This window comes from Vitis riparia, chromosome 1 (genome assembly GCF_004353265.1).
Source record: "Vitis riparia cultivar Riparia Gloire de Montpellier isolate 1030 chromosome 1, EGFV_Vit.rip_1.0, whole genome shotgun sequence".
In the NCBI taxonomy this organism is placed as follows: domain Eukaryota; kingdom Viridiplantae; phylum Streptophyta; class Magnoliopsida; order Vitales; family Vitaceae; genus Vitis; species Vitis riparia.
This window is the reverse complement of record NC_048431.1, coordinates 21,121,457-21,145,183: the sequence shown is the minus strand read 5'-3', so window position 1 is coordinate 21,145,183 and position 23,727 is coordinate 21,121,457. Positions and strand designations below refer to the sequence as shown.

The window sequence follows — 23,727 nt, the reverse complement described above, 5'->3', positions numbered from 1 at the left end:
AGGCAAGAGAACAGTTTTTTCAATAATTTTTTAATTATCTTTTATTGATTTTCAATGGTCTATGAATTTACTTGTATTGATAATAGGATGGAAAGAACTTATAAGTGCTAATTTCTCATTTTTAAAATTGTTCTAAAAGAATTTTAAAATAAAAAAATTCATACCTTTATCTTTATTTTATTTTTTCAAATTATAATAAGATTAAGATGGTGTTTATTTTTCGACTAAATAGAAAACATCAAAATATTTAATTTTTTTTATTCAATTAAAAGTACCCTATTGATATCAACTAACACAATTAAAGTGAACTTATTAATAATAGGTTCAGTTTAATTATATTGATTGATATCAACAAAACACTTTTATTTGAATAGAAAAAGTCAAATATTTTGATTTTCTCAATTCAAAAAAAAAAAAAAAAAAACAAAACAAAAACACCACTTAAATATGTATTGATAAACAAATATGACTTTTAAAATTGTTTTCGGATATTTAACTTTAAAAAATTTAAAGAAAAATAGTTAATTGAATAAAACATTTAATTTTTTAAAAAATATTGTTCTAATTAGACATAAAATTATTAAGCAAATAGAAAATTGAGATAACATTCTTTGTATAATATTAAAAAAAAAAATGATGAAACTGATCTTTGCCTTTATTTAATTCAACATTTACAATAATCTTTTTCATGATATGTATAACAAATTAATATACTTCTGTTCAGCACAATGTCATTATTTCATTTATAAGAGTGTTATTTTAATATATTTGAGAAAATATAATCTTACTATATTGTTCTTTTAATTTTTATATTTTAATATTGGTGATTAAAGATTAGGGTGGGCCGACTTTGACTCTCCAGTGTTTCTTGGACTGCTTTGTCAATCTTCGCCTTAACCATGCAACACGTATCCCACCAGCACATTTAGTACTTTAAGTGGATATTCAAACCTAACATTATGGAAGAGATAAAGAAGAAGCAGAAAAAGGAAAAGGGCAATAATCAAGATTCTGTGTCCTTTCCTATATCATTTGATGAGTTATTAGTGTTGATTTCTCATTTAAAATTGTTTTTACCATAAATTATGGTACTAATGGCTTATTATTTAAGTTTTTTATTTTTTATTTTTTAAAATTATTAATTTTATTATATATCTAACATGTTGAATATTGTTTAATTTGAAGTTTATTTTCTTAACAAAAAAATTTAAAAATATGATTTTATGTAGAAGAAAAATAATAAAGTCATTATAACCTAATTTTTGTCTATAAATATTTGATATTAAAAGAATCATTATTTAAGTTTTTATTTATTTTTAAAAACACTGCCTTGTTAATGAATCTAACAAATAAATTTTTATTTGGTTTGAAGTTTGTTTATAAAAAAATATAAAAATATGATATATATATATATATATATAAAGAAATGAAATTTGTATCAATCAAAGTTTAAATTTGAACATGTGAATGTGTACGATAAACTGATTGATGACGCTATTTTGCCTTAGGGAAAAACATAGCATGTGACACAGTGGGATGGTGGGAATGTGAATTTATAAGCCAATATATTTTTAAAACATAATTTATTTAAAATTCTTATATTTTATAATTTCTCCTTTTTAGTGTTTTTAAACCGACAGTTATATTGTATTATTAACAAATTTTAGAAATGCAATATCAGCTTTCATAATTCCATTATCAGCTTGGCCGTGGGTGTGTGATGGTGAGGATGCCGGCTGGGAAGGCTCGGATGGTGTTGTCAGCTGTGTTGGAGGGCGAAGGTGGTGTGCATGGAGAAGGAGGCATGGTTACCAGATCAGTAGAGGCAATGGTGGAAGACATTTGAGTAGCAAATTGGGGGCACATGCATGGTTGAAGTCAAAAAGGGTATCTGATTAATATTTCCCAGGAGTGACTATGATAATATGTGGTACTGCAATCGCCAAAATGGAAGAAAGAAGTGAAGTTGTGTCCTTAGTGATGATTAATTTGGCAACCCCATGAATGGAACAAAGAAGTGAGGTCGTGTCATTAGCTATGATAAACTACATTGCCTATGCTCAGAAAACACCTATGACAAGATGTGGTCCGATGTGGAGCACATGCATGGTTAAAATAAAAAAGGGTGTCTGATTAATATTTTCCAGGAGAGAAAACACAGTTTCAATTCATATAGTAAAGTTGATATGTTATTTTCGAGATCCACGTGCATCCCAAAAGTCATCCACTCAACTTAAACCCCTAGGTCAATACCTTCCTCAATGGCTAAATCATCAACCAAGAAAAGAGAAACAAATAATAAAATAATAGGTCGAAATGGTGTCTGACTATGCCTTCTCAGAAGAATGAACCATTAATATTTTGGACAAATTTTCACCGGAGTTAGGGGAGAGCGTATAGAATGACAAATGTCACAACCTGCTCAACAGCTCAACACCTAAGCCCGTGACAACAAGGCGTCGCTTGTAAATCCAGTCCGTCTTCCATGGCCTCCCAACACACTCTTGATACGAAATCAACCTCCCGCCATAGATAAGAGATTGAGAGATGAACCCGCACCACATTTTAGAACCTTGGAACCGAAACCTCCAACTAGCGATGGAATTCTAGAACCCAAACAACTCGTTAACCTAAAAATGAACAATTATTTTATGTAGAAATGGATCTATCTATCCCCACAACATAATGCAAAAAGCACTCCCCGAAACACTACATAATGGAGGTATGCACTCACGAGAACTACACGAGTGCAACGTATCCGCAAAAAGAGTCACTAGTCTCACCATTCTCCGCAGAGGGAAATTCTTCTAGCAAGGCTTCCAAAGGGAAGATCTCTTCAGTTGGTGGGGTCATCTCATTTTCCACTTGATTAGTCATAGAGCGCTCTGATGACTCTGAAACCATCAGTGCATGAGTCGAACCTGCATTTGGAACATTCCCAAACAAAGAGCCAAGATCGGCTGCATAGTTGTTGTTAACTTTTGGGTCAGGAATCAAAACCCCCGTATTTGGAATACTGGTAATCAAAGGACCAAACTGGTCTGGATGGTTGTAAATTGTTGGGTCCATAGCCTGGTAATTGAAACCGGGTCCTTGAGCGGGGAGAGCCCCCGCAGGGTCTGTTGAAATGGAACCGACTCTATGGAGCCGAGCCTCAGGATCGGGTGTAATGTCACCGAAGCCCTGCTGTACTACTGGGTTATACAGCGAGGGAAGATTGGGTAGCTGTGCATCTGAGTGCAACCCCAGGGCATAGCTCCTCAGGTAAGCAGCAGTAGAAGTCAACCCATCAGCAACTGCGAGTAACGGTTGTATCGGTGTCTGAGTGGCAGGGGGGATATTCCCAAATAAAGAGCCAACACGGACTGCATAGTTTTGGTTAAGTTGTGGGAAAGGAATCGTATTTAGAAAACTGGTAATCAAAGGGCCAAACTGGTCTGGATAGTAAACTGTTGGGTCCTCCGTAGCCTGATAATTGAGATGGGAGCGATGTCCATGCCGAGGATTCCATGCAAAGCTGGCATCTGAGTGCAACTTGCGGACTTCATCCTTGGGATCATTCAAAGGACAAGTCAACAAATCAGCAGTGTCAAGAAGCTGGTGCCTTGGTGTCTGAGTGACAAGGCTCGGAGTCTCCTCTTTTGAAAGCTTCTTCTTCAGATTGTTATGCCAGAAATTCTTAATCCCAGTATCCGTTCTCCCTAGCAGGTGCTTTGCAATAGTTGCCCACCTGAAAAGCCAACACAAGTTCGATTAAGTACCCTAAACCCTAATAGCTAGAAAAATGATGAACAAAATGAGGATGACTCTGATTACTTATTGCCATGCTGCTTTTGGAGTTTGATAATGGTGGCTTCTTCCTCTTCAGAGAAGGGCTTTTGGTTGATACCAGGCTTCAGTTTGCTGTTCCACCTTAGCCTACAACTCTTCGGACTCCTATCCAGGCCTGCACCCGTTGGGACATCTTTCCAGCGTCCAGTCTTACCATGTCTCTGCATATATTCAACAAGTCTCCTGTCTTCACCCTGTGACCATGGAACTCTCTCCTGGACTTTCTGCTTCTGTGCTCTTGCCATCATCGGTTTCCCTGCAAATTATGATGGAAGAAAACCCCATAAATTTTCCATGAAACGCTGAACATTACAAATAAATCAACAAAGAATCATTGAAATTTGAGACCTTGAAGATATAAGCGGGCACATGACATTGCTATAACACAAACTTGTTCTTTATAGTGGGGGGATTTCTGATGTGGTTCTGCAATACCCGAAAACCACGGGAGATAAAACTGATGTAGACATTGTTGCCCCACACTCGATGTAGGACCCTGAGAAATAAACTGATGTAGGGGGCAGATAAACTGGAAGATGGTGGGAGATAAAACTGATGAAGGCGATAGTTGCCCCACACTCGATGTAGGACCCTGAGAAATAAACTGATGTAAGGGGCAGATAAACTGATGTAGACGATAGTTGCCCCACACTAAACTGATGTAGGGGGCAGATAAACTGATGTAGACGATGGTTCCTGGAAAGTTGACCCATATGTTATCACCCTCCTTCCCTCTCTCCCTCTCTCTCCTGTGTGGTGTATCATATATGATTTCATTATTATGCACTTTAGTCAATTTATTTCAAACTTATTCTCGTTTATTTCATTAACTTAAACATCCAAATGATTAAGCAAACGTTAACTAATCTTTTGTCATCTTAACCACCCCGGAAATACTCTACATTTCTTCAAAACTTCACCTTTTTACTTTAATTTTCTTGGTCAAATTCTTCCTTACTACACTTTTGCATTTTCTAGGTCAAGGTGCACCTATATAATATTATGATTCATTATTATTCATTTTCATGGAAACCAAAACCCCGTTCTTCTTGGAATTTTTTATTTCCCCTTATATAATATTATGATTCACCTTTATTTTTATTTAATATACCAAATGAATCTTAAATATTAAAGAAAAACTTTTTTTTTTTTAATTATGAAGTGAGTTTTTTTCTTTTTTTCTATAAAAAAGAAAAATTACAAGATAACTCTATTTGAAAGTAAAGAATAATAGTTCTTGTTCCAATTTCTTGTACACGAGTCTTAGAAATTTGTAAATGACAAAAAAACATCAAGTGAGTTTTGATCTATTTTTATAGGTCAAGGTGCATCGCTGAAACATATTTGAAAAAAATAAAATGAAAATAAACAAGTATAAAATTATATTTAATTACCACAATGGAGCATAACTTCAAAAATTAATGTCCAAATAAATATATGTTGGCTACAATTTGTTTAAAATTATTTGCACTAAAATTAAAAATATAAAGTAAACACATGTCAAACTAAAGATGAAAAAAAAAAAAAACCATTTTAACGATCAAACAAGATTTTGTTACAAATGTTACGAACCTTTTAAGTGTTGTTATGATGATAATGATTTGCATATGATATTGGATAATATAATTTAAATAAAATAAAAGGCAGTAAATAAAAAGGAAAAACTATAGGTAAGCTTCTTATGTTATAATATGATAATAATGAATTAATCAAACTATATGTAAAATGCAAAAATAAATAGAGCCATTATTGAGTATGAAGATGCATATGCAGGTGAGGGAAGATGGTGGAATGGGCAGGAGGGTGAGTAGAATTCTCCAGCCTATAATTAATGATGCTTGCCTTGTGTTTCTACCTGCATTCTTACTTTTAAGGACATAGTCAAAGACCCAAGAGAGAGCACATATAATAATAGGGAGAAGATAAAAGTGACCCGCGTTGAAGATAGGGTTGATCATGACGAGGAGCGAGCTGGGGCCCTTACCATGCGAATTCCTAGAGGAGAAGTGGGTGTGGTGTGACAATTAGTCAAGCTCACCCAATTAATTGTGCTCTAATTGTCATGATCTTATAGCAAATTAATCTAACTCGCAAGGTTGAATGATCTGATTGTGGTATACTACTGAAAAGAGTTGAATCATGACTCACTTAATTAGGACAGTTGTTATAAGGTGCATAAAACTATTCAAATGGTATTGGTGTTGACATGCAGTTAAATACACGAGGGGCTGAATCCTCGTTATCTCTGTAAAAGCAACCTAGAAATGAACCACTACTTTGTGTAGGAAAAGGACTAATTAAGTACCCCTCAACATAACATTCGTGACCATGGAGAAGATGACAAACCATACACTAATAGAACTATTATTACAAGTCCAAAATGGTGATCACATCTCAAATATTTACAACATTCTAAGAGAAAGAAAACGGGAAAGAGGAAGTATAGGGTATGTTTGTTGACTATTTTTAAAATTAGTTTTTTATTTTATCCAAAAAAACATAGAAAACATGTTTAGAAATCAAAAGATGTAAAATAATTTTTTGTTCTTAAATATAAAATAATAAAAGTTTAAAAAATGTTTTAAAAGATAAAAATATAGGTTAAAAATATTTCAAAATTTTGAAAAAACTTCTATTTTACAAAGCATTGAAAATCATTTTCAATTCTATTCTTAAAAATTATTTTTCATGACTGATTTGGAAGTAGCCAGTCCTAAAATGATCTCGTGTGCTCTCAAATGCCTCCGATATTGGGCTCAACCAAACAAGTCTATTGAGAGCCTGAGCCCAAACCCAAATAAAATAAAAATAATGCCCATCTCAATGTCTAAAATTAGTCCCAGTCCAAACCCAAGATAACAAAAGAAATAGAATAAAAGCTCAGAGCCCATACGACTGTCAACTCCAAGCCCAATCATCTAAATCCCAAATGCAATCATCAAATATCATTTGAGCCCAAAGCCATATGAAAATAATGCATCTATCCCCTCAATTTTATTTAATTTTTTTTGGAAAAATGGAATGCTTTTGGAATGGAGGCCAGGCACATGAATAATGAAAATGACCAACGGTGACTGTCAAACTTGACATGCATGTGATGCCACAAAATGGATTCTAGGTCTAATATGCCAAAAAGCATAACATCAAACAATGATTTACTCAACTATGCTATGAAATATCTTCTTTGAAATAGTAGAAGTACATCTCATCTATGATACAAATTGATCAACCTATAATCTTCTAGAAATTTAACAAGTGATTATAGTGGATAATAATATCACACATAATACATTTAAAAAAAAAAAAAAGATATTTCATTATTGTTTTAAACTTTTCATAATTTTCTTGAACCCAATATACTAATATGCACTTATAAGGAAACAAATATTTTTTAATCATAAAATTTTTGAATTATAAATATTTTTTTTTTTTTTATGATATGATCATACTAAGCTTCAAAATTTCTTATGATATGAATAGTAGATATTAAAACATAAATAATTTATATCAAAGTTATTTGTTTTAATAAATACTCAATATTAAAAAAATGTGCTACTTCAAGATAAACATCTAATTTTATGAGAGTTGTTTTTTTCACAAACAATTTAAATGTAAATTAATTTTTGAAAATAAATTAAATAGTAGATATTGAAATATAAATAATTTACATGCAAGTTGTTTTTTTTTTTTAAAAGGATAACTTTTTTTAGAACATAATTTTTTTTAATATATAAATACTCAATTTTACTAAGGCAATGTGATAATATAAAATAACCTAAATTACTATTTTACCCTCTTATCTTGTTATTCAAACCCGATGTTTATCTTCTTTGTAAAGGTAGAGATCCATTCATCATCCACTTCTTATCTTCTTTGCAAAGCTAGAGACCTACTCATCATCCAATTCTCTGCAACAAGTGATTCTTCCAAATTGAATCAATTAAACCTTCCACGATATTTTTTTTAAAAAAAAAAATCAATTTCTAATTTATAGGGTTTTGGATGTTCATTTTGATTGTTAGATCTAGGATTCGTCATTGTTTACTGCAACTAGGTTCTGAAAATTCCCTTCTACATCTTCGATCAGGTTTACCTTATTTTCTCTTTCTTCTTCTACTTCTTTATACGTATTTCTTCTTCTCTATAAATCGATTAATTTTTTTTTTTATTAATTTATATTTGGAATTTTTGATGTTTCTTTATTTTGTATTAATGGAAATTTTTTAAGGTTAGGGATTTTATCGGATATGATACTTGTTGAAAATTAGAATAAATTTGAATTCTTTTACTTCCTTTTTTGAAAATAAGAAAAACATTTGCTAGCTTTGAGAATTTAAATATTATAATAAATAATTTTTTTTTGAAAAATATAATTTTATAACTACTTAAGCATGACAAATTATTCAAATTTTTAATAAAAATAATAATTGAATATTTGTGCATTAGAGTTATACAATTTTTTATGGTTAATTTTTATTTATTGAGTATATATATATTTTTTAGTCTTATTATTTAATAACAAAAAACCTCTCAAATTTTATTTTTTTAAAATAAAAGTAAAAATAAAAATATATTTTAAATTATATGTAAGGATATTATTGTAAATTTATTTCTTTTTCATTTTCATTCTTATTATTGTCAAACATCGGAATGGAAACAAATAATCATTCCAATCTTGCATTCCTAAATTCATCCAAATGCTAGAAATGAAATCATCAAATTCATTCCATTCCACTAAGAAATAGGAAAGGAAACAAAATATTATTTTCATTCCCTATTCTGACGTACCAAACACCCCCTAAATGATGATGCTATTTTTATACCATACGGAAAAACATAGCATGTGGCATAGTGGGACCGTTTTCTTTCGGTTTGCATTCACCGTAACCCAACAACCACCCAGCTAAAAATGGGCATGGAAATGTGCTGTCCTCACATCCCCGTCTGCACCCACATTGTACCTATCATCAGTACTTCTAACGCTCACTGCATTGACAAAAACTGAAACACCTGATACTGCCCACATCCATCCCCTCAAAAATGGAAACTTTGATATTGTTTGAAAAGTACGTTTAAAAACAATTTTGAAAATACTTCTTGGAAACTGTTTTGTCCTGTAAGACAAATTGGGAAATATAAAATGTTGTTACCTGTTTTTATCTGTTTTAAAAATAATTTTTATATGTCATATTTATTCTTTATGTTTATATAATTATTTTTTAAATCAGTCCCTAAAATAAATAAAAATACTTAAGATCTTTTTTGCTAATTATTTTTAAAAATAATTAAAAAATAGTTTTTGAAAATTAATTTTTAATTTTTATATAACAAAATTTTCTTTAAAAATCTAAAATACTTTTAACTTTTTAAATATAATTTTTATATCTACTATTTTATTTTTAATCATTTTATATGTTTATATAATTATTTTTTAAATCAATCTTTAAAAAACAAAAGAAAATAATTAAAAGATATTAAAAGTTAAAACACCATATTTTCTGTTTTTAAAAATAGAAAACAGAAAAGAAAATAATTTTTAATTATTCAACTTTTTTTTTTTTATTTATGTTTTTTTAGAACAAAAAACTATTGTAAAAAATAACTGGCCTTTAAAGTTATTGCTTTTTGGTTTTAAAATGTATTTTCTCATTTATTTTTATTTTTTTGAAGAATGGAAAAATGTCCCCAAAAACAGTTACTGAAGAGGCCTAAAGTGTCAAAAACAAAAAAGTGTTTTGAGCTGCTGATGAGTCCACTAGAAATGCAAGCTAGAAAAGGCAATAAGGAAACTTTATGTTTTGAGCTGAGCCCAAAATACAAGTGATTTTAAACCCCAGTTTTTCCAATTTCAAGAAACATATATTAATGTGAAAATTTATTAGATTTTCGTGCACTTTGTCCTGATTGGGTTTTTTATACCCAATATGCCATTCCCTATCCTCCAAGTCGGTTTCCACATCTGAGAAGCCAAGAAAAAGAAAAAAATCCATTGGATTATGATTTTAAGTTGTTAACCCAACAGGGATGAACTTTAAAGAGAAATCTTCCCAGACCCACCACAAAGAAACGTGTGACTATGATAATATGTGGTACTGCAATAGCAAAAATAGGACAAAGAAGTGAGGTTGTGTCCTTAGTTATGATTAATTTGGCAATCCCATGAATGGAACAAAGAAATGAGGTTGTGTACTTAGTTATAATTAATTTCGCAATCCAAGTTGTGTCCTTAGTTATGATTAATAGAGCAATAGAAGTGAGGTTGTGTACGCAATGCTTAATTTCATTGTCCTGCTCAGAAAACACAAAACTTCACCCTGGTGTCTGCCGACCACCCGACATGAGTAGTTTAGGTTTTATTTTTGTATATTTCCTTCAAAATGGATGGTTAGAAATCCTAAAGTGGGAATTGTTTGACACCTTTCTCTCGCCGCAGACCTCTTTTATGGAAAAGAAAAAGACACTTCAATGGTTCGCAAAGACTACTTGTCTATTTCCTACTTTTTAAATCTAAGACAATTCTAGGCCTCACCAATGAACAGAAACAGGGAGAAGGTGGCAATTTCATCCGTGAGTACACTAACTCAACCATTATATTAATGGGTCTAACGCTTCCGATAAGTTCTGCCCAAGCTTCAAATTAAGGAGACCAATTTCTGGTGACTTGTTCAGTTGGCATGAACGCGTTCTCCACTGAGGCTGAAACCGGTCCAGAAATCCAAGGCTCAAAGTAATCTCCCCCGAAATTGGTCTCATTTTGATTAACGTAGGGAATCAAAGAACCAAACCCGGCAATCAAAGACTCGGGATCAGATGAAACGGGTGTAGGATGGAAGAGTTGTGTGGCATCTGGCTGATCGCCGGTGCAACTTTGTGGGTCAGGGATATTCCGATGAGTACTTGTCGCAGGCTTCTTCTTCGAATGGTTGTTCCAACGGTTCTTCATAGCATTATCGCTTCGCCCCGGAAGATGAGTTGCTATAAATGCCCACCTGAGTCTCATCATCACTCGGAAGATATATCCCCTGGAAATTCTGGGTAGGCTAATTCAGAAGTGGACCAAGGGTTGACGATTTCTTGTGAGGTTGAAACCAATGTAGGAATCGAGCTTGAGCTTGCGTTTGGATCAATATTGTCGTTGAGATGAAAGAGTTGTGTGGGCTCAAACTCAAAGTATGGATAATCTCATCATCACTCGGAAGATCTCCCCACTGGAAATTCTGTGTAGGCTAATTCAGAAGTGGACCAAGGGTAGGCGATATCTTGTGACGCTGAAACCGGTGTAGGAATCAAGCTTGAGCTTGCGTTTGGATCAATATTGTGGTTGAGATGAAAGAGTTGTATAGGATCAAATACAAAGTAATCTCCCCAAAAGAGTGATGGATAGTCTCATCATCACTAGGAAAATATCCCTTGGAAATTTTGGGTAGGCTAATTGAAAACTGGACCAAGGGTTGACGATTTCTTGTGACACTAAAATCGGTGTAGAAATTGAGCTTGAGCTTGGGTTTGGATCAATGTTGTAGTTGAGGTGAAAGAGTTGTGTGGGCTTGAACTCAAAGTAATCTCCCCCGAAAGAGTAATAGATAGCCTCATCATCACTCGAAAGATATCCCCTGAAAATTCTGGGTAGGCTAATTCAGAAGTTGACAAAGGGTTGACAATTTCTTGTGAGGTTGAAACCGGTGAAGGAATGGAGCTTGAGCCTGTGTTTGGATTAATATTATGGTCGAGATGAAAGAGTTGAATGGCATGTGGGTGATCCCCGGTGCTACTTTGTGGGTCAGGAATATTCTAATGATCAATACTTCTCCCACTTAGCTTATTCTTCAAATGGTGGTTCCAGCGGTTCTTGACAGCATTATCGGTTCGCCCTGGAAGATGAGTTGCTATAAATGCCCAGCTGCAACACCACATGAACCAACTCCTAGCTCAAACTCAAACTGACCACATTGACATATCATATCATATAATAATGGATCATTCTCATTAATTACCTATTGCCATGACTTGAATGGAGGCCGATGATGGTTTCGTCTTCCTCTTGGGAGAAGTTCCCTCTCTTGATATTAGGATCCAGGTGGTTTTTCCACCTCTCCCTACAACTCTTACCACTCCTGCTCAGCCTGGCAGCTCTGCGATATCTGGCCAAGGTAGATCCAAATTTCTGCTTTTACATTCAAAGACCACCCGGTCTTCTTCTTCGGTCCATCGCGGTCTCTACTCCTCTGGTCTTGCCATCATGGATTTCCCTGCAAAGATGGAAGAAATTAACCCAATAATTTTTTCATGAAATATACTACAATAAAAATAAATACAATGACTGCTTAAAAACCAGGGAAGAGCCATTGAAAAGCAAGCTGTCAAGAGGATATTGAGACCTTGAAGAAACAATGTGATTGACATCCAATACTTGGCTGAGCTTTCTTCATAGTGGTCATGTGCGCAGGGAAATTTATAGATAGAAGAGAGTTGCTTTCATGTGATCAGTTTGAGGAGATAAACCGAAGCCACCATCTCATCGAGGAGAGATGCCTTTAGCACAGTTTTGAGTTGAAATTTTCTCATTGGAGAACGATGGGATCCGCTAAGAGCATGGATTTGGGTCAGATTTGAGGAGATAAAACTGACGCCAACTCTAGATGGTTTTGAACATGCAGCCACAAACATGTCAATTAAAATCTTTGGTGGACCACAAGAGACAAAACTTACGCCAGCGGACATAGTTAACTTAAAACGCCTTTAAATCACCTAGGCCTACACTTGGTAAGGCAAGTGATCTCCATCCATGGAGGTTCACTAGTTTACCCCTGCGAGCCTCTGGGAGGTGACTTGAAGGTAGGATTTTCTAGAATAGCCAACACTTGGTAAGCTTTTGGACTCCAAGGAGACATCCATTAGTTATCTCTTGCGAGCTTTTGACGGGTAATCCAAGGTTAAAGGTCACCTTGAATGGCAAGTGCTAGGTGAGAGGTATGAGCCATTGCAAGTTGCATCAGTGAGAGGGATTTAGTGTTTGAACCCATTAATGGGAAGCATCTATACAACACCGGTTGGAGAAGGAACTATATGTTAATTCTCTAATGCGAGGAAAAGAAACAAGTGACCGAAACTCCCTTTTTGTATGAGGAATCTGAGCCTAGTGATCTGAAACTCCAAGAAACACTTTTCTTTGTAAGTAAAATAAGCTATTATTTTTTGTTAGCTTAAAACCAATCTTTGTTCAAACATCTTTATGTTTTCTTTTAAAGCTAACCTTGAAATGAAAAGGCACCAATTCAGCTTTGAATTAATATCATTTGTGAAGTGAAAACCCATCCCAGTGAACGATCCTAGAGCCACTATGCTATAGTAGCTTTGTCTTTGCTACCCTAGTATATGGTGTAATAGGTTATAAATTTTGTTGATTACTCCCTCAATCAAGGAGCACCAGCTGGACACGAATCAGCTGAGACACCAATTAGGCATGAACCAAATGGCGCTGTTGCCGGGGATGGTGCCATTTTACAGTGATATCACATTTTCAGAGTACTTGTGATCTTCATCACAAGTTTGGTGATTTTTTTTTCCTTTTACTAACTCTTTTTATTTGTTTATTTTTCTTTCATATTTTAGTATACCTTTTATTTAGTTTTTAGTTTACCTTAATTTTTCTTTCTTTGAATTGTTTTTCTTTTGTTTTCTTTTGTGTTCTCTGTTTTTAATTCACAAATTGCTAGTTGTGCATGCCATATTGAATATGAGATAGCAGAGGAAGCCATGAACTTCATGAGTTATGTGGCTGAATTTTAAAGAGAATGGGGTGAACCAAATGCTAGAGATATGAGAAGAATGATGTCTCAACCTAATGCTAAGGGTGAGATGTATATTTTAAATGACGGCATAGACATGAGGATAAAGATTGCAGCTATGGAAAGAAGATTAGATGAGCTAGAAATGAAGAACATGCAAGAAGTGCAAGCCATCTCTCAAACACCATTGCAAGCTATGCCTTGTGCCATTTGTCTATCTTATGAGCACTTGGTGGAAGAGTGTCCTATCATTCCAACGGAGAGGGAAATGTTTGGTGATTGCAACACCTACAATTCCAATTGGAGGGACCATCCAACATTCTCTTGGAAACCACAGCCACCTCAGTACAGCAACCTGCTCAAGCACCTCAGCAAGCCTCAAACCTTGAACAAGCTATGATGAATCTTAACAAGGTCATGGAAGACTTTGTTGAAGCTAAAAAATCCATCAATGCTCAGCTCAGTCAAAGAATTGACAGTGTAGAGAGTTCATTGAACAAAAAGAGGGATGAAGTGCAAAATGATCTATCTCAGAAGATAGATAATCTCCAAGATTCAATCTCAAGGTTTGCCAACCTCAAAACAATGCAAGAGAAAGAAAACTCTCCTTCTCAACCTTATCAAAATTCCATGAGTATCCATGAAATGGAGGCTAAGGAGGGAGAATCTTCACAAAAGAGGGAAGTCAAAGAAGTAATCACTCTGAGGAGTGGTAAAGAGTTTGATCTACCCACATCCAAGCTAGAGCATGAGGTTGAAAGTGAAACAGAGAAAGAAAAGAGGGAGGAAATCAAATGAAAGAAAAAGGGGAAAAGTACAGAGAAAGATGGCTATGATCTTAAATTAAATGAAGAACCACAGAGGATAATCATCAAGAAAGAATTGATGAAGAAACACATGCCTTCACCTTTTCTCCAAGCTTTGTATAGGAAAATTATACAAAGCAAGCCTCAAGTGAGGGATGCAAACTTCATATGGGATCCGGGCAAGCTGAATCAGGATCAAATTTTTTGATGGACTTAGTCTTTCTAAAGACTAGCTAGTCCATATCTTTTTGTTTTACTTATTATTTGTTTTAATTTTGATTTCAATGTTTCAATTTTGATTTAAATGCTTTAATTTTGATTTTAATGTTTTAATTCTACTTTGTTTTGATGTAATATAGGTTTTTGGATGATCAAAATCAGGAGGAATTGCAAAGAAATTGAAGGAAAATCGTTTGGAGCAAGAAAAGTGCAAAAACAGGGCAAAAACAGGGCAAAAACAGATTTCGCAGCCTCTGCGAAATTGGTACTTTGCTGTGAAACTGTTTTGCAACTCAATTGACTCCTCTGCGAAAATTTTCGCAGCTGCGAAGGCGATTTTGGCACACGAGTGCCACTTCGCAGCACAGGAGCCCCCATTTTGCAGTTGCGAAAGTGGCTGCGAAGCTCTAAGGCGTGAAAAATCCCAATTCCGCAGCAATAACTCCATTCCGCGGGGTGTTTCGCAGCTGTGAAACCGATTTTTGGCACACGAGTACCATTTGGAAGCCTCGTACACTCATTTCACAGCTGCGAAATGGCTGCGAAACCTCCACACCTTAAAATCCTTCAACGCGCACACCATGAACAGACATGTCACAGCCGCACCCCCATGTCGGCAACTATTGGACACATTTTGATCACTTTCCGAAGTTCATTTCATGCATACCATATATCTTTTGAAAGCTTGGGAAGTCAGGAGTCCATAGCGTCAAACGATACTCGATTTGGATTTGAAACGGAAAAGTTATGGCTGTTTGAAAATGACTGTGCAAACCATGAGCGAAAATGTCGCACCTTCATTTTGCTACTATTGGACACATTTTTGAAGCACTTCCTGGAGCTCAAATTATGCATACCATATCTTGTTTCAAAGCTTGGGAAGTCAGGAGTCCAGCGCTTCAAACGGTATGCGATTTGGAGGTGAAATGAAGAAGTTATGGCCGTTTGAAGACGAGCGCGCAAAGCTGAGCGGGAATTTTGCAGTCGAGACGCCATTTGGAAGGGTGTTTCGTAGCTGCGAAACCACTTTTGGCACACGAGTGCCATTTTGTAGCACAGTGACCCTTATTTCGCAGCTGCGAAACGGTTGCGAAGCTCCAAAGTGTAAAAACTTCAAATTTCGCAGCCAAAGCTCCATTTCGCAGGGTATTTCGAAATTGCGAAACCACTTTTTAGCACATGAGTACCATTTGGAAGCCTTGTACACTCATTTTGCAGCTGCGAAATGAGCTGCGAAATCACTTTTGGGCTGCAAAATGACTATGAAATGATCTCCAAGCTTCAAAATGGCTGCGAAATCACCTCAAAGCTTCGAAATGGCTGCAAAATCACCTCCAAGCTTAGAAATGGCCTTCAAATTCCAAAATTGACTTGCAAAATGGAGGGAGGTTTGCAAAAACACCTTGCAAAGCCAAGGGAAGTTGCTAAAATGCCAACAGAGCCTCACAACCATGCATATGAAGAGGAGAGCCCCGCGCACCCTGAGATCACACACATGAAGCCTCTCATTCCATTTCTTACCTCCTTAAACAATCAAAGCCTATAGCTCCAACTGAAAGCTCTAGTTGAGGAGACTATGCCATCTAAGGAGACTACCAGAACAGAAGTCAAAATCCTGATCCAATCCACTCAAGAGGCCACCACACATGCATCAGCTCCACAGGACCCTACCATTTCTTGATCATCTCTTTATTTTTTGTATTTACTTATTATATTAGTATACATAATTCCATGTTATGATGTCTTATATTCTGGGATTGGATGTATTATTGATGATACATCATATATAGACATCATTTTGTGTTTAAACTTGGCATTTTTCTATTTCCTCTACTCACTAACTCTTTTTTTTTTTTTTTTTTTTGAAACATGTGGTTTCTCCTATACAACTCAAACTCCATGTCACTCAGGAGGTACCACTTCCTCCCTATTTTTTAATCACTTTTGTCACATTGAGGACAATGTTCAGCTTGGTTGGGGGGAGAGTTGAGAAAGTAAGTATTGCTATTAATGCTAAGTTATTTTGGTAATTTAGTTGTTTTTTGTTTAATTTTTAAGTTTTTATTCTACTCTCCATGGTTATTAAGGAAAAATTTTCAAAATGAAAAGGGAGAAATTGAATTTTTGTCTTTTTACTTGACTTAGATTTTGTATTATGCTTATTAAAGTTGATGAATTGTTGAAACTTCTATTGAATTCAACCTCAGTTCTTCCACTTTAAGCTATTCACACACTGTGCACACTAGGTTCCGAGTATAAGATGAAAAACTATTTCCCTCTTGACTTAGGAAAATTTTAGACTTGGTACCTCTCATTTAATAGTGTTGGGACACCTTGTGAAAGGCCAATGAGCCTTTAAAAAAAAATAAAAATGTTTGCTTGCTTTGAAACCCGAGCAAGGTCTGAGGGGTATATGGTGAAAATCTTTAAAACCTGGTGCCCTAAGCCTTAATTGGTTGGGAGTCACCGACCTCAATGCTTGTTAAAAGGGTGAATAGGTGGAGTTTAACATACTGTAGGTGCTTGGGTATTAAAATTCATTCTCAAAAGTCCAGGGTGAAATCCGAGGAGTTAGTGTTTGAAAAATCCTTAAAGCTTGATGCCCTAAACCTTGATTGGTTGGGAGTCATCAATGGACCCCCGTTACATGGACAATTTAGAAAAGAATGCCTTTAAGCTTTGCACTTCTACAAGAAAAAAAATTGTGAAAGAAAAAAGGTGCGTTCTTAGCCTATTGGAGGTTGATTAGTTTGCTAAGCTTTGAAAAGAACTAGGTTGAGGGGAGAGATTAGTTTGACATACTATATCCGAAAACTAATAAATAACACATAGATTTTTGTGGAAGAGTAAGGTTTGGACCTTTGGAAGTGGAAATGATTTTAAAGCTCAAATTTGCATAATGCCTACTCTTTATGAATTGTGACTAGACAAGTTATTTGACAACTCTTGTTGAAATTTGAGTTTTATTTCTTTAATGTTCCATGTGAGAGTTAGATCATCATGCCACTTGAAAATTGTTTTTTGATCAGCATGATGTTGTAAATTATAGTATTGTTTATTTTTATTTTTCTCTCCTTCATTGCTAAGGGACTAGCAATATGTCGGTTGGGGGGAGTGATTACTACTCAAAAAGTGCTATTTCATATCTTGTAATTAACTCTTTTAAACACTTTTGAGTAGTATTTATTGCCTTTTAACCCAATTAACATGTTAAGGATCCTTGCAATCAATTCTAATCAAATTGTGTAAGTTTTGGTGTTTTTGTTAGTAATTTGATCACCAAAGCAATCCAAGATTGAGGAGAGTTATTTGGAATCCATGGAAAAGCAATGAAGAGCTCAGAAACATGAAGAACCAAAGCTTTGAAGTCCTTTGCCATAAGCAAATCCGGAATGCAAGGAGAGAAGCAAAGAGGAAAAAAACAAAGAGGAAAACAGAGGACAGCAGCTGCAGTCTTCCTTTACACTTTTGGAGCACTTCCTGAAGTCCATTTTTTACATTCTATATACCATTTCAAAGCTCAGGAAGTTAAGAATCCAACGCTTCAAACCGTGTACAATTTGGAGCTGAAATGAGGAAGTTATAGCCATTGGAAGCCAATCACTCCAAGCTGAAGGAAGAATTTTGCACGGCTGCGAAATCACCCTTTTGTTGCGAAATGATTTCGCAGCCATTTTGCACAATGCTGTGGAATTCCCCCTGAAGTTTCACGACACGTTGGAAGCCAAACACCACAAGATGAAAGCCAACTTTGCAGCGCTGCGGAATAAGCCTTTTGCTGCGAAGTGATTTCGCAGCCCTTTTTGTGCGTCTGCGAAATCTTGCAGACCTCGTTTTCACCTGCGAAATGGTCCTTAATGCTTCCTGATATTTGTGACCGACACTTTGAGATATTTTTCTTCAGATTTTTGTGTCTAAATTTCCATTTTCTCCTTGTATTCAACCACTCATGTAATTCCTTAGCTAGGAAGTATCCAAGGAAGGGTAAATTACCTTCCTATATAAACTCTCTTGTAAACACTAAAAGAGACTCTCGGAGGAGCTTGTTCCAGGAGATCCATCATACATAATATATCATATATAGAATCAATGAACAGAGCACTTGCTCTGTTTTTCCTATATATTCTTGTTTTCTCGTTAGTTTTCTTTCTAGCCAATCAAACTCTGAGGATATTTCCTCCGAGGATGAGAGGCTAGGCTCTTCATATCTTGGAGTGAGGAAAGCCGGGTAAGTTTCCACATGCATAAATTGGAAGTTTTGTTGTTTTAGTTTTTAATGAAGAGAAAGTGTGACCCGTTAATGGTTTTTATCTTTTTAGTTAACTTAAAACGCCTTTAAATCACCTAGGCCAACACTTGGTAAGGCAAGTGATCTCCGTCCATGGAGGTTCACTAGTTTACCCCTGCGAGCCTCTGGGAAGTGACTTGAAGGTAGGATTTTTTAGAATAGCCAACACTTGGTAAGCTTTTGGACTCCAAGGAGACATCCATTAGTTATCTCTTGCGAGCTTTTGACGGGTAATCCAAGGTTAAAGGTCACCTTGAATGGCAAGTGCTAGGTGAGAGGTATGAGCCATTGCAAGTTGCATCAGTGAGAGGGATTTAGTGTTTGAACCCATTAATGGGAAGCATCTGTACAACACCGGTTGGAGAAGGAACTATATGTTAATTCTCTAATGCGAGGAAAAGAAACAAGTGACCGAAACTCCCTTTTTGTATGAGGAATCTGAGCCTAGTGATCTGAAACTCCAAGAAACACTTTTCTTTGTAAGTAAAATAAGCTATTATTTTTGGTTAGCTTAAAACCAATCTTTGTTCAAACATCTTTATGTTTTCTTTTATAGCTAACCTTGAAATGAAAAGGCACCAATTCAGCTTTGAATTAATATCATTTGTGAAGTGAAAACCCATCCCAGTGAACGATCCTAGAGCCACTATGCTATAGTAGCTTTGTCTTTGCTACCCTAGTATATGGTGTAATAGGTTATAAATTTTGTTGATTACTCCCTCAATCAAGGAGCACCAGCTGGACACGAATCAGCTAAGACACCAATAAGGCATGAATCAAATAGTGACACCCTTAATCAACATGTCTGCTGGGCACTTAGATCCACAAATCTTTTCAAGTATTACCAGTATACCTTCAACAAGGTAACGGATAAAGTGGTATTTTGTTTGTATATGCTTCGACTTTGAATGAAAGACCGATTTTTTGGCAAGAAAAATTGCACTTGTTGACAGTCACTGTGTATAATGCCCATTTCCCGCTTCTTACCCAATTCTTCTAAGAAACCATGTAGCCAAATAATCTTCTTTCCAGCTTCAGTTGCTGCAACATACTCAACTTCTGTACTAGACAAAGTAATAATCTTCTGTAGATTTGAAGCCCATGATATAGCTATACCACCTCGAGTGAAAACAATCCCAGTAGTACTCTTTCTACTATCAATATCACCAGCAAAATCAGCATCTACATAACCCTGCAGTTTCAAACTTGCACCTATGAAGCAAATACATGTATCTAATGAACCCTTCAGATATCTTAGAATCCACTTGACTGCCTCCCAATCTGCTTTCCAGGCCTACTCATGAATCTGCTCACAACTCCTACTGCATGTGCAATGTCTGGCCTTGTACACACCATAGCATACATCAAGTTGCCAATAGCTGAGGCATAGGGCACCTTGCTCATATGGTCAATTTCTTCTTCTGTTTTCAGTGACGGTTCTTTGCTTAGTTTGAAATGACTACCCAAGGGTGTGCTCACTGGTTTAGCTTCATTCATGTTGAACCTGTTGAGAACTTTCTTCACATACTCTGACTGTGAAAGCTTCAATGTACCATTAGCCTTGTCTCTAATGATTCTCATACCAAGGATTTGCTTTGCAGCTCCCAAATCCTTCATTGCAAACTGTTTGGACAATTGCTTCTTCAGATTATTAATCTTCTCAATGTCAGACCTTGCAATAAGCATATCATCCACATACAACAGTAATATGATGTAAGAATTGTCAAAAGACTTAACATAGTAACAGTGATCAGCTTCACATCTTTTGAACCCAATTCTATGCATAAAACTTTCAAACTTCTTGTACCACTATCTAGGAGCTTGTTTAAGGCCATACAAGCTCTTTCTCAGTTTGCAGACTAGATTCTCTTGTCCCTGAACAATGAACCCTTCTGGTTGAATCATGTAAAGGTCTTCCTCCAAGTCACCATGAAGAAATACTGTCTTCACATCTAATTGCTCAAGATGTAAGTTTTCTGCAGCCACCATTCCCAGTACAAGTATGATTGTTGACATTTTCACAACTGGAGAAAATATCTTTGTGTAGTTGTAGACCCGCATTTTTCATGTGCGTTCCCACTCGATCGGCGAGACTCGCTTTTTATTTGTGAAAAATTATTTAGTTTTGGAAAAGTTGGAGCCGCCACTTATTTTATTTTTAGTTTAAAGGGAAAATAAAACAAGAAAGAAAAACCCTAAAATGTGACTCCATAATTTTTGGAAAAAAACATGTCTTTGAAAAACCCGAGTCTAGGTCCGGGGATCATGTTACTTATTGGGAAGGTACCTCTAGGAGGTAGCACCCTTCTAAGCCTAAAGAGATCTTTACTGATTAAATTAGGGAAATGGGGCAATTAATTGATTAATTGTAGATACCTAAGTAAGCTAGGTGATTTTAGAAAGTAGCATGCTAAATAAGGAGATCAATCACAATAAAGGAGAGTTAGGGTGCGTACCTGAACCACATCTTAAGCGCTATCATAAAACATCAATGGTTAATTCAAAAATATGACACACGACATGCATTTTATCAAGGATGATCAAACAAGCATCGAGACAATCAAGTATGGCATCAAACAAGGGCAATGACATGCATATTCATGAAATTTTGGGAACGTACTTGGATAGCATATATAACTCCTAATGTGCTTCCTCAGGACATGAGGGTTAGATAATAAATATAAATAATAAATCCTAGCATGCTTATCTAATTAATTAGCAAAAATTACCAGAATTCGGAATAATTAATTATCATACATATCTTGTATACAATTCCTAAAAAGAAAAATGTAAATATAATTACAATAAATAGCAGGGTTGTAGCAAAAATAAATTTTGAAAAAGATTTTCTTATGTAGGGGTTTCACCAATTCCCCAAATTAATATACACGAATTTAGCCTAAAATTGTCCCATTTATTTGGGACCACAAGCTTTGATTCGTGTTTTGTTTAAAACCAAACTTTTTGTTGAAAATTGAGAAGGATGCAAACCGATTAAGATATGGTTGCATGTTATTTTTTTAAATAGAAAAGAGATTTTGATTCTAGAGGCTTTAAATGAATTTAAAAAAAAATCTCTTAAAAGGTTTTTTTTTTTTTTTTATAGAAAAAGAGTTTTGTTTTAAAATAAAGGAAATTAATTTTTAAAATAACAAAAATAGAAAACAAAATATCAATCAAAACAAAAGGAAACAAAGATCACGAAATGAAGATTTTAGGAAATCTTATCAATTAAAGTGGTGAGAATAAAGGCCAACCTTCATGGGTTTCCAATGGCCCTCAAAAAAAAAATTTGACCAACAATCACTAAGACAACGAATTTATGACTTCCTAATCAAATAAACTAACAAAATTATCATCCAAAAAACTAACATTTAGATTTCAAGAAATATATGAATAACTAGAATTAAACTAATTAGAATTAAAAATGTAAACTTTTCTTCACAAGATCAATTAAACTAGAGAATTAAGATCAATAACTCATTCAAATTAAAAATAAACTAGAATTTAAACTAATCAAAATTAAAAATATAAACTTTACCTTACAAGTCCAATTAAACTAATAGATTTAAGATCAATAACTCATTCAAATTAAAAATAAACTAGAATTTAAACTAATTGGAATTAAAAATATGAACTTTACCTTACAAGTCCAATTAAACTAATAGATTTAAGATCAATAACTCATTCAAATTAAAAATAAACTGGAATTTAAACTAATCGGAATTAAAAATATAAACTTTACCTTACAAGACCAATTAAACTAATAGATTTAAGATCAATAACTCATTCAAATTAAAAATAAACTATAATTTAAACTAATCGGAATTAAAAATATAAACTTTACCTTACAAGTCCAATTAAACTAATAGATTTAAAATCAATAACTCATTCACATTAAAAATAAACTAGAATTTAACTATAAATATAAACTTTACCTTACAAGTCCAATTAAACTAATAGATTTAAGATCAATAACTCATTCAAATTAAAAATAAACTAAAATTAAACTAAAAATATAAACTTTATTTAAACTTTCATGTAGATTAAAATAAACTAGCATAGAACTAATGAATTGCAATCATAAAAGAAAGACATTTAATCTAATAAAAATAAAAGATTGTTTGAAATCGAGATTTAAAAGAATTTATCACAAACAATTCATTAAACCAATCAACTAAAACCCAAACTAAAAAGAAACACTGTATCAAAGATCCAAAAACTAACCTGTATTGTATCGGAAAAATACTCTCTTGATGTGTCGAAATGGCAGCCCAATTAGTCTTTCAAGTCCTCTACCGCTCCTCCCAAAAAACTCTTGCGTGTGTTGATCTCCCCTCAAAGAAAAAAAGTCTCCTTACCCAAGAAAAAAGTCCCACCGTCCATCTTCTATTCCTTTTTGTCCCATTTATATGGCAACCTATCCTTTTCATGGAATATTTTATTTCCTTTTGGGATATGTACGTGGATATATGGAAAGTGATGTTTTAATTGCAAAGTGGTATTTTAACTTTTATGGAAAGTGCTTTTCTATTTTATATACATCATAATTCAAAATAAAAAAAAATAAAAAAAAATTAGCAAACCTTTTTAAAGGTAATAATAATAATAATAACTTATCAAATTGGTATAAAATATATATATATATATATATATATATATATATATATATATATATATATATATTAAAAAACTTAACTTACCAAAAAATATATTAAAAGCACTTTAAGAAAATAACCAAATAAAATAAAGTAAAATACAAAATAACTTACTAAAAAAATTTATTAACGTACAT

At 34.3% G+C, this 23,727-nt stretch overlaps 2 protein-coding genes across 2 annotated transcripts; both read right to left on the bottom strand.

Annotated features, from left to right (window-relative positions):
- Positions 1-2,739: 2,739 nt before the first annotated feature.
- LOC117921048 (transcription factor MYB94-like) lies at positions 2,740-4,076 on the bottom strand. The gene is made up of 2 exons (XM_034838811.1): positions 3,817-4,076; positions 2,740-3,730 (listed from the first exon to the last, which is right to left on the bottom strand). The coding sequence occupies exons 1-2, from the start codon at positions 4,074-4,076 to the stop codon at positions 2,740-2,742; spliced, it is 1,251 nt and encodes a 416-aa protein (XP_034694702.1).
- A 6,392-nt stretch (positions 4,077-10,468) lies between these two features.
- On the bottom strand, positions 10,469-10,834 carry LOC117921038 (transcription factor MYB106-like). Its single transcript, XM_034838797.1, has one exon. It carries the CDS (start codon positions 10,832-10,834, stop codon positions 10,469-10,471), a length of 366 nt encoding a protein of 121 aa, XP_034694688.1.
- Positions 10,835-23,727: the final 12,893 nt, after the last annotated feature.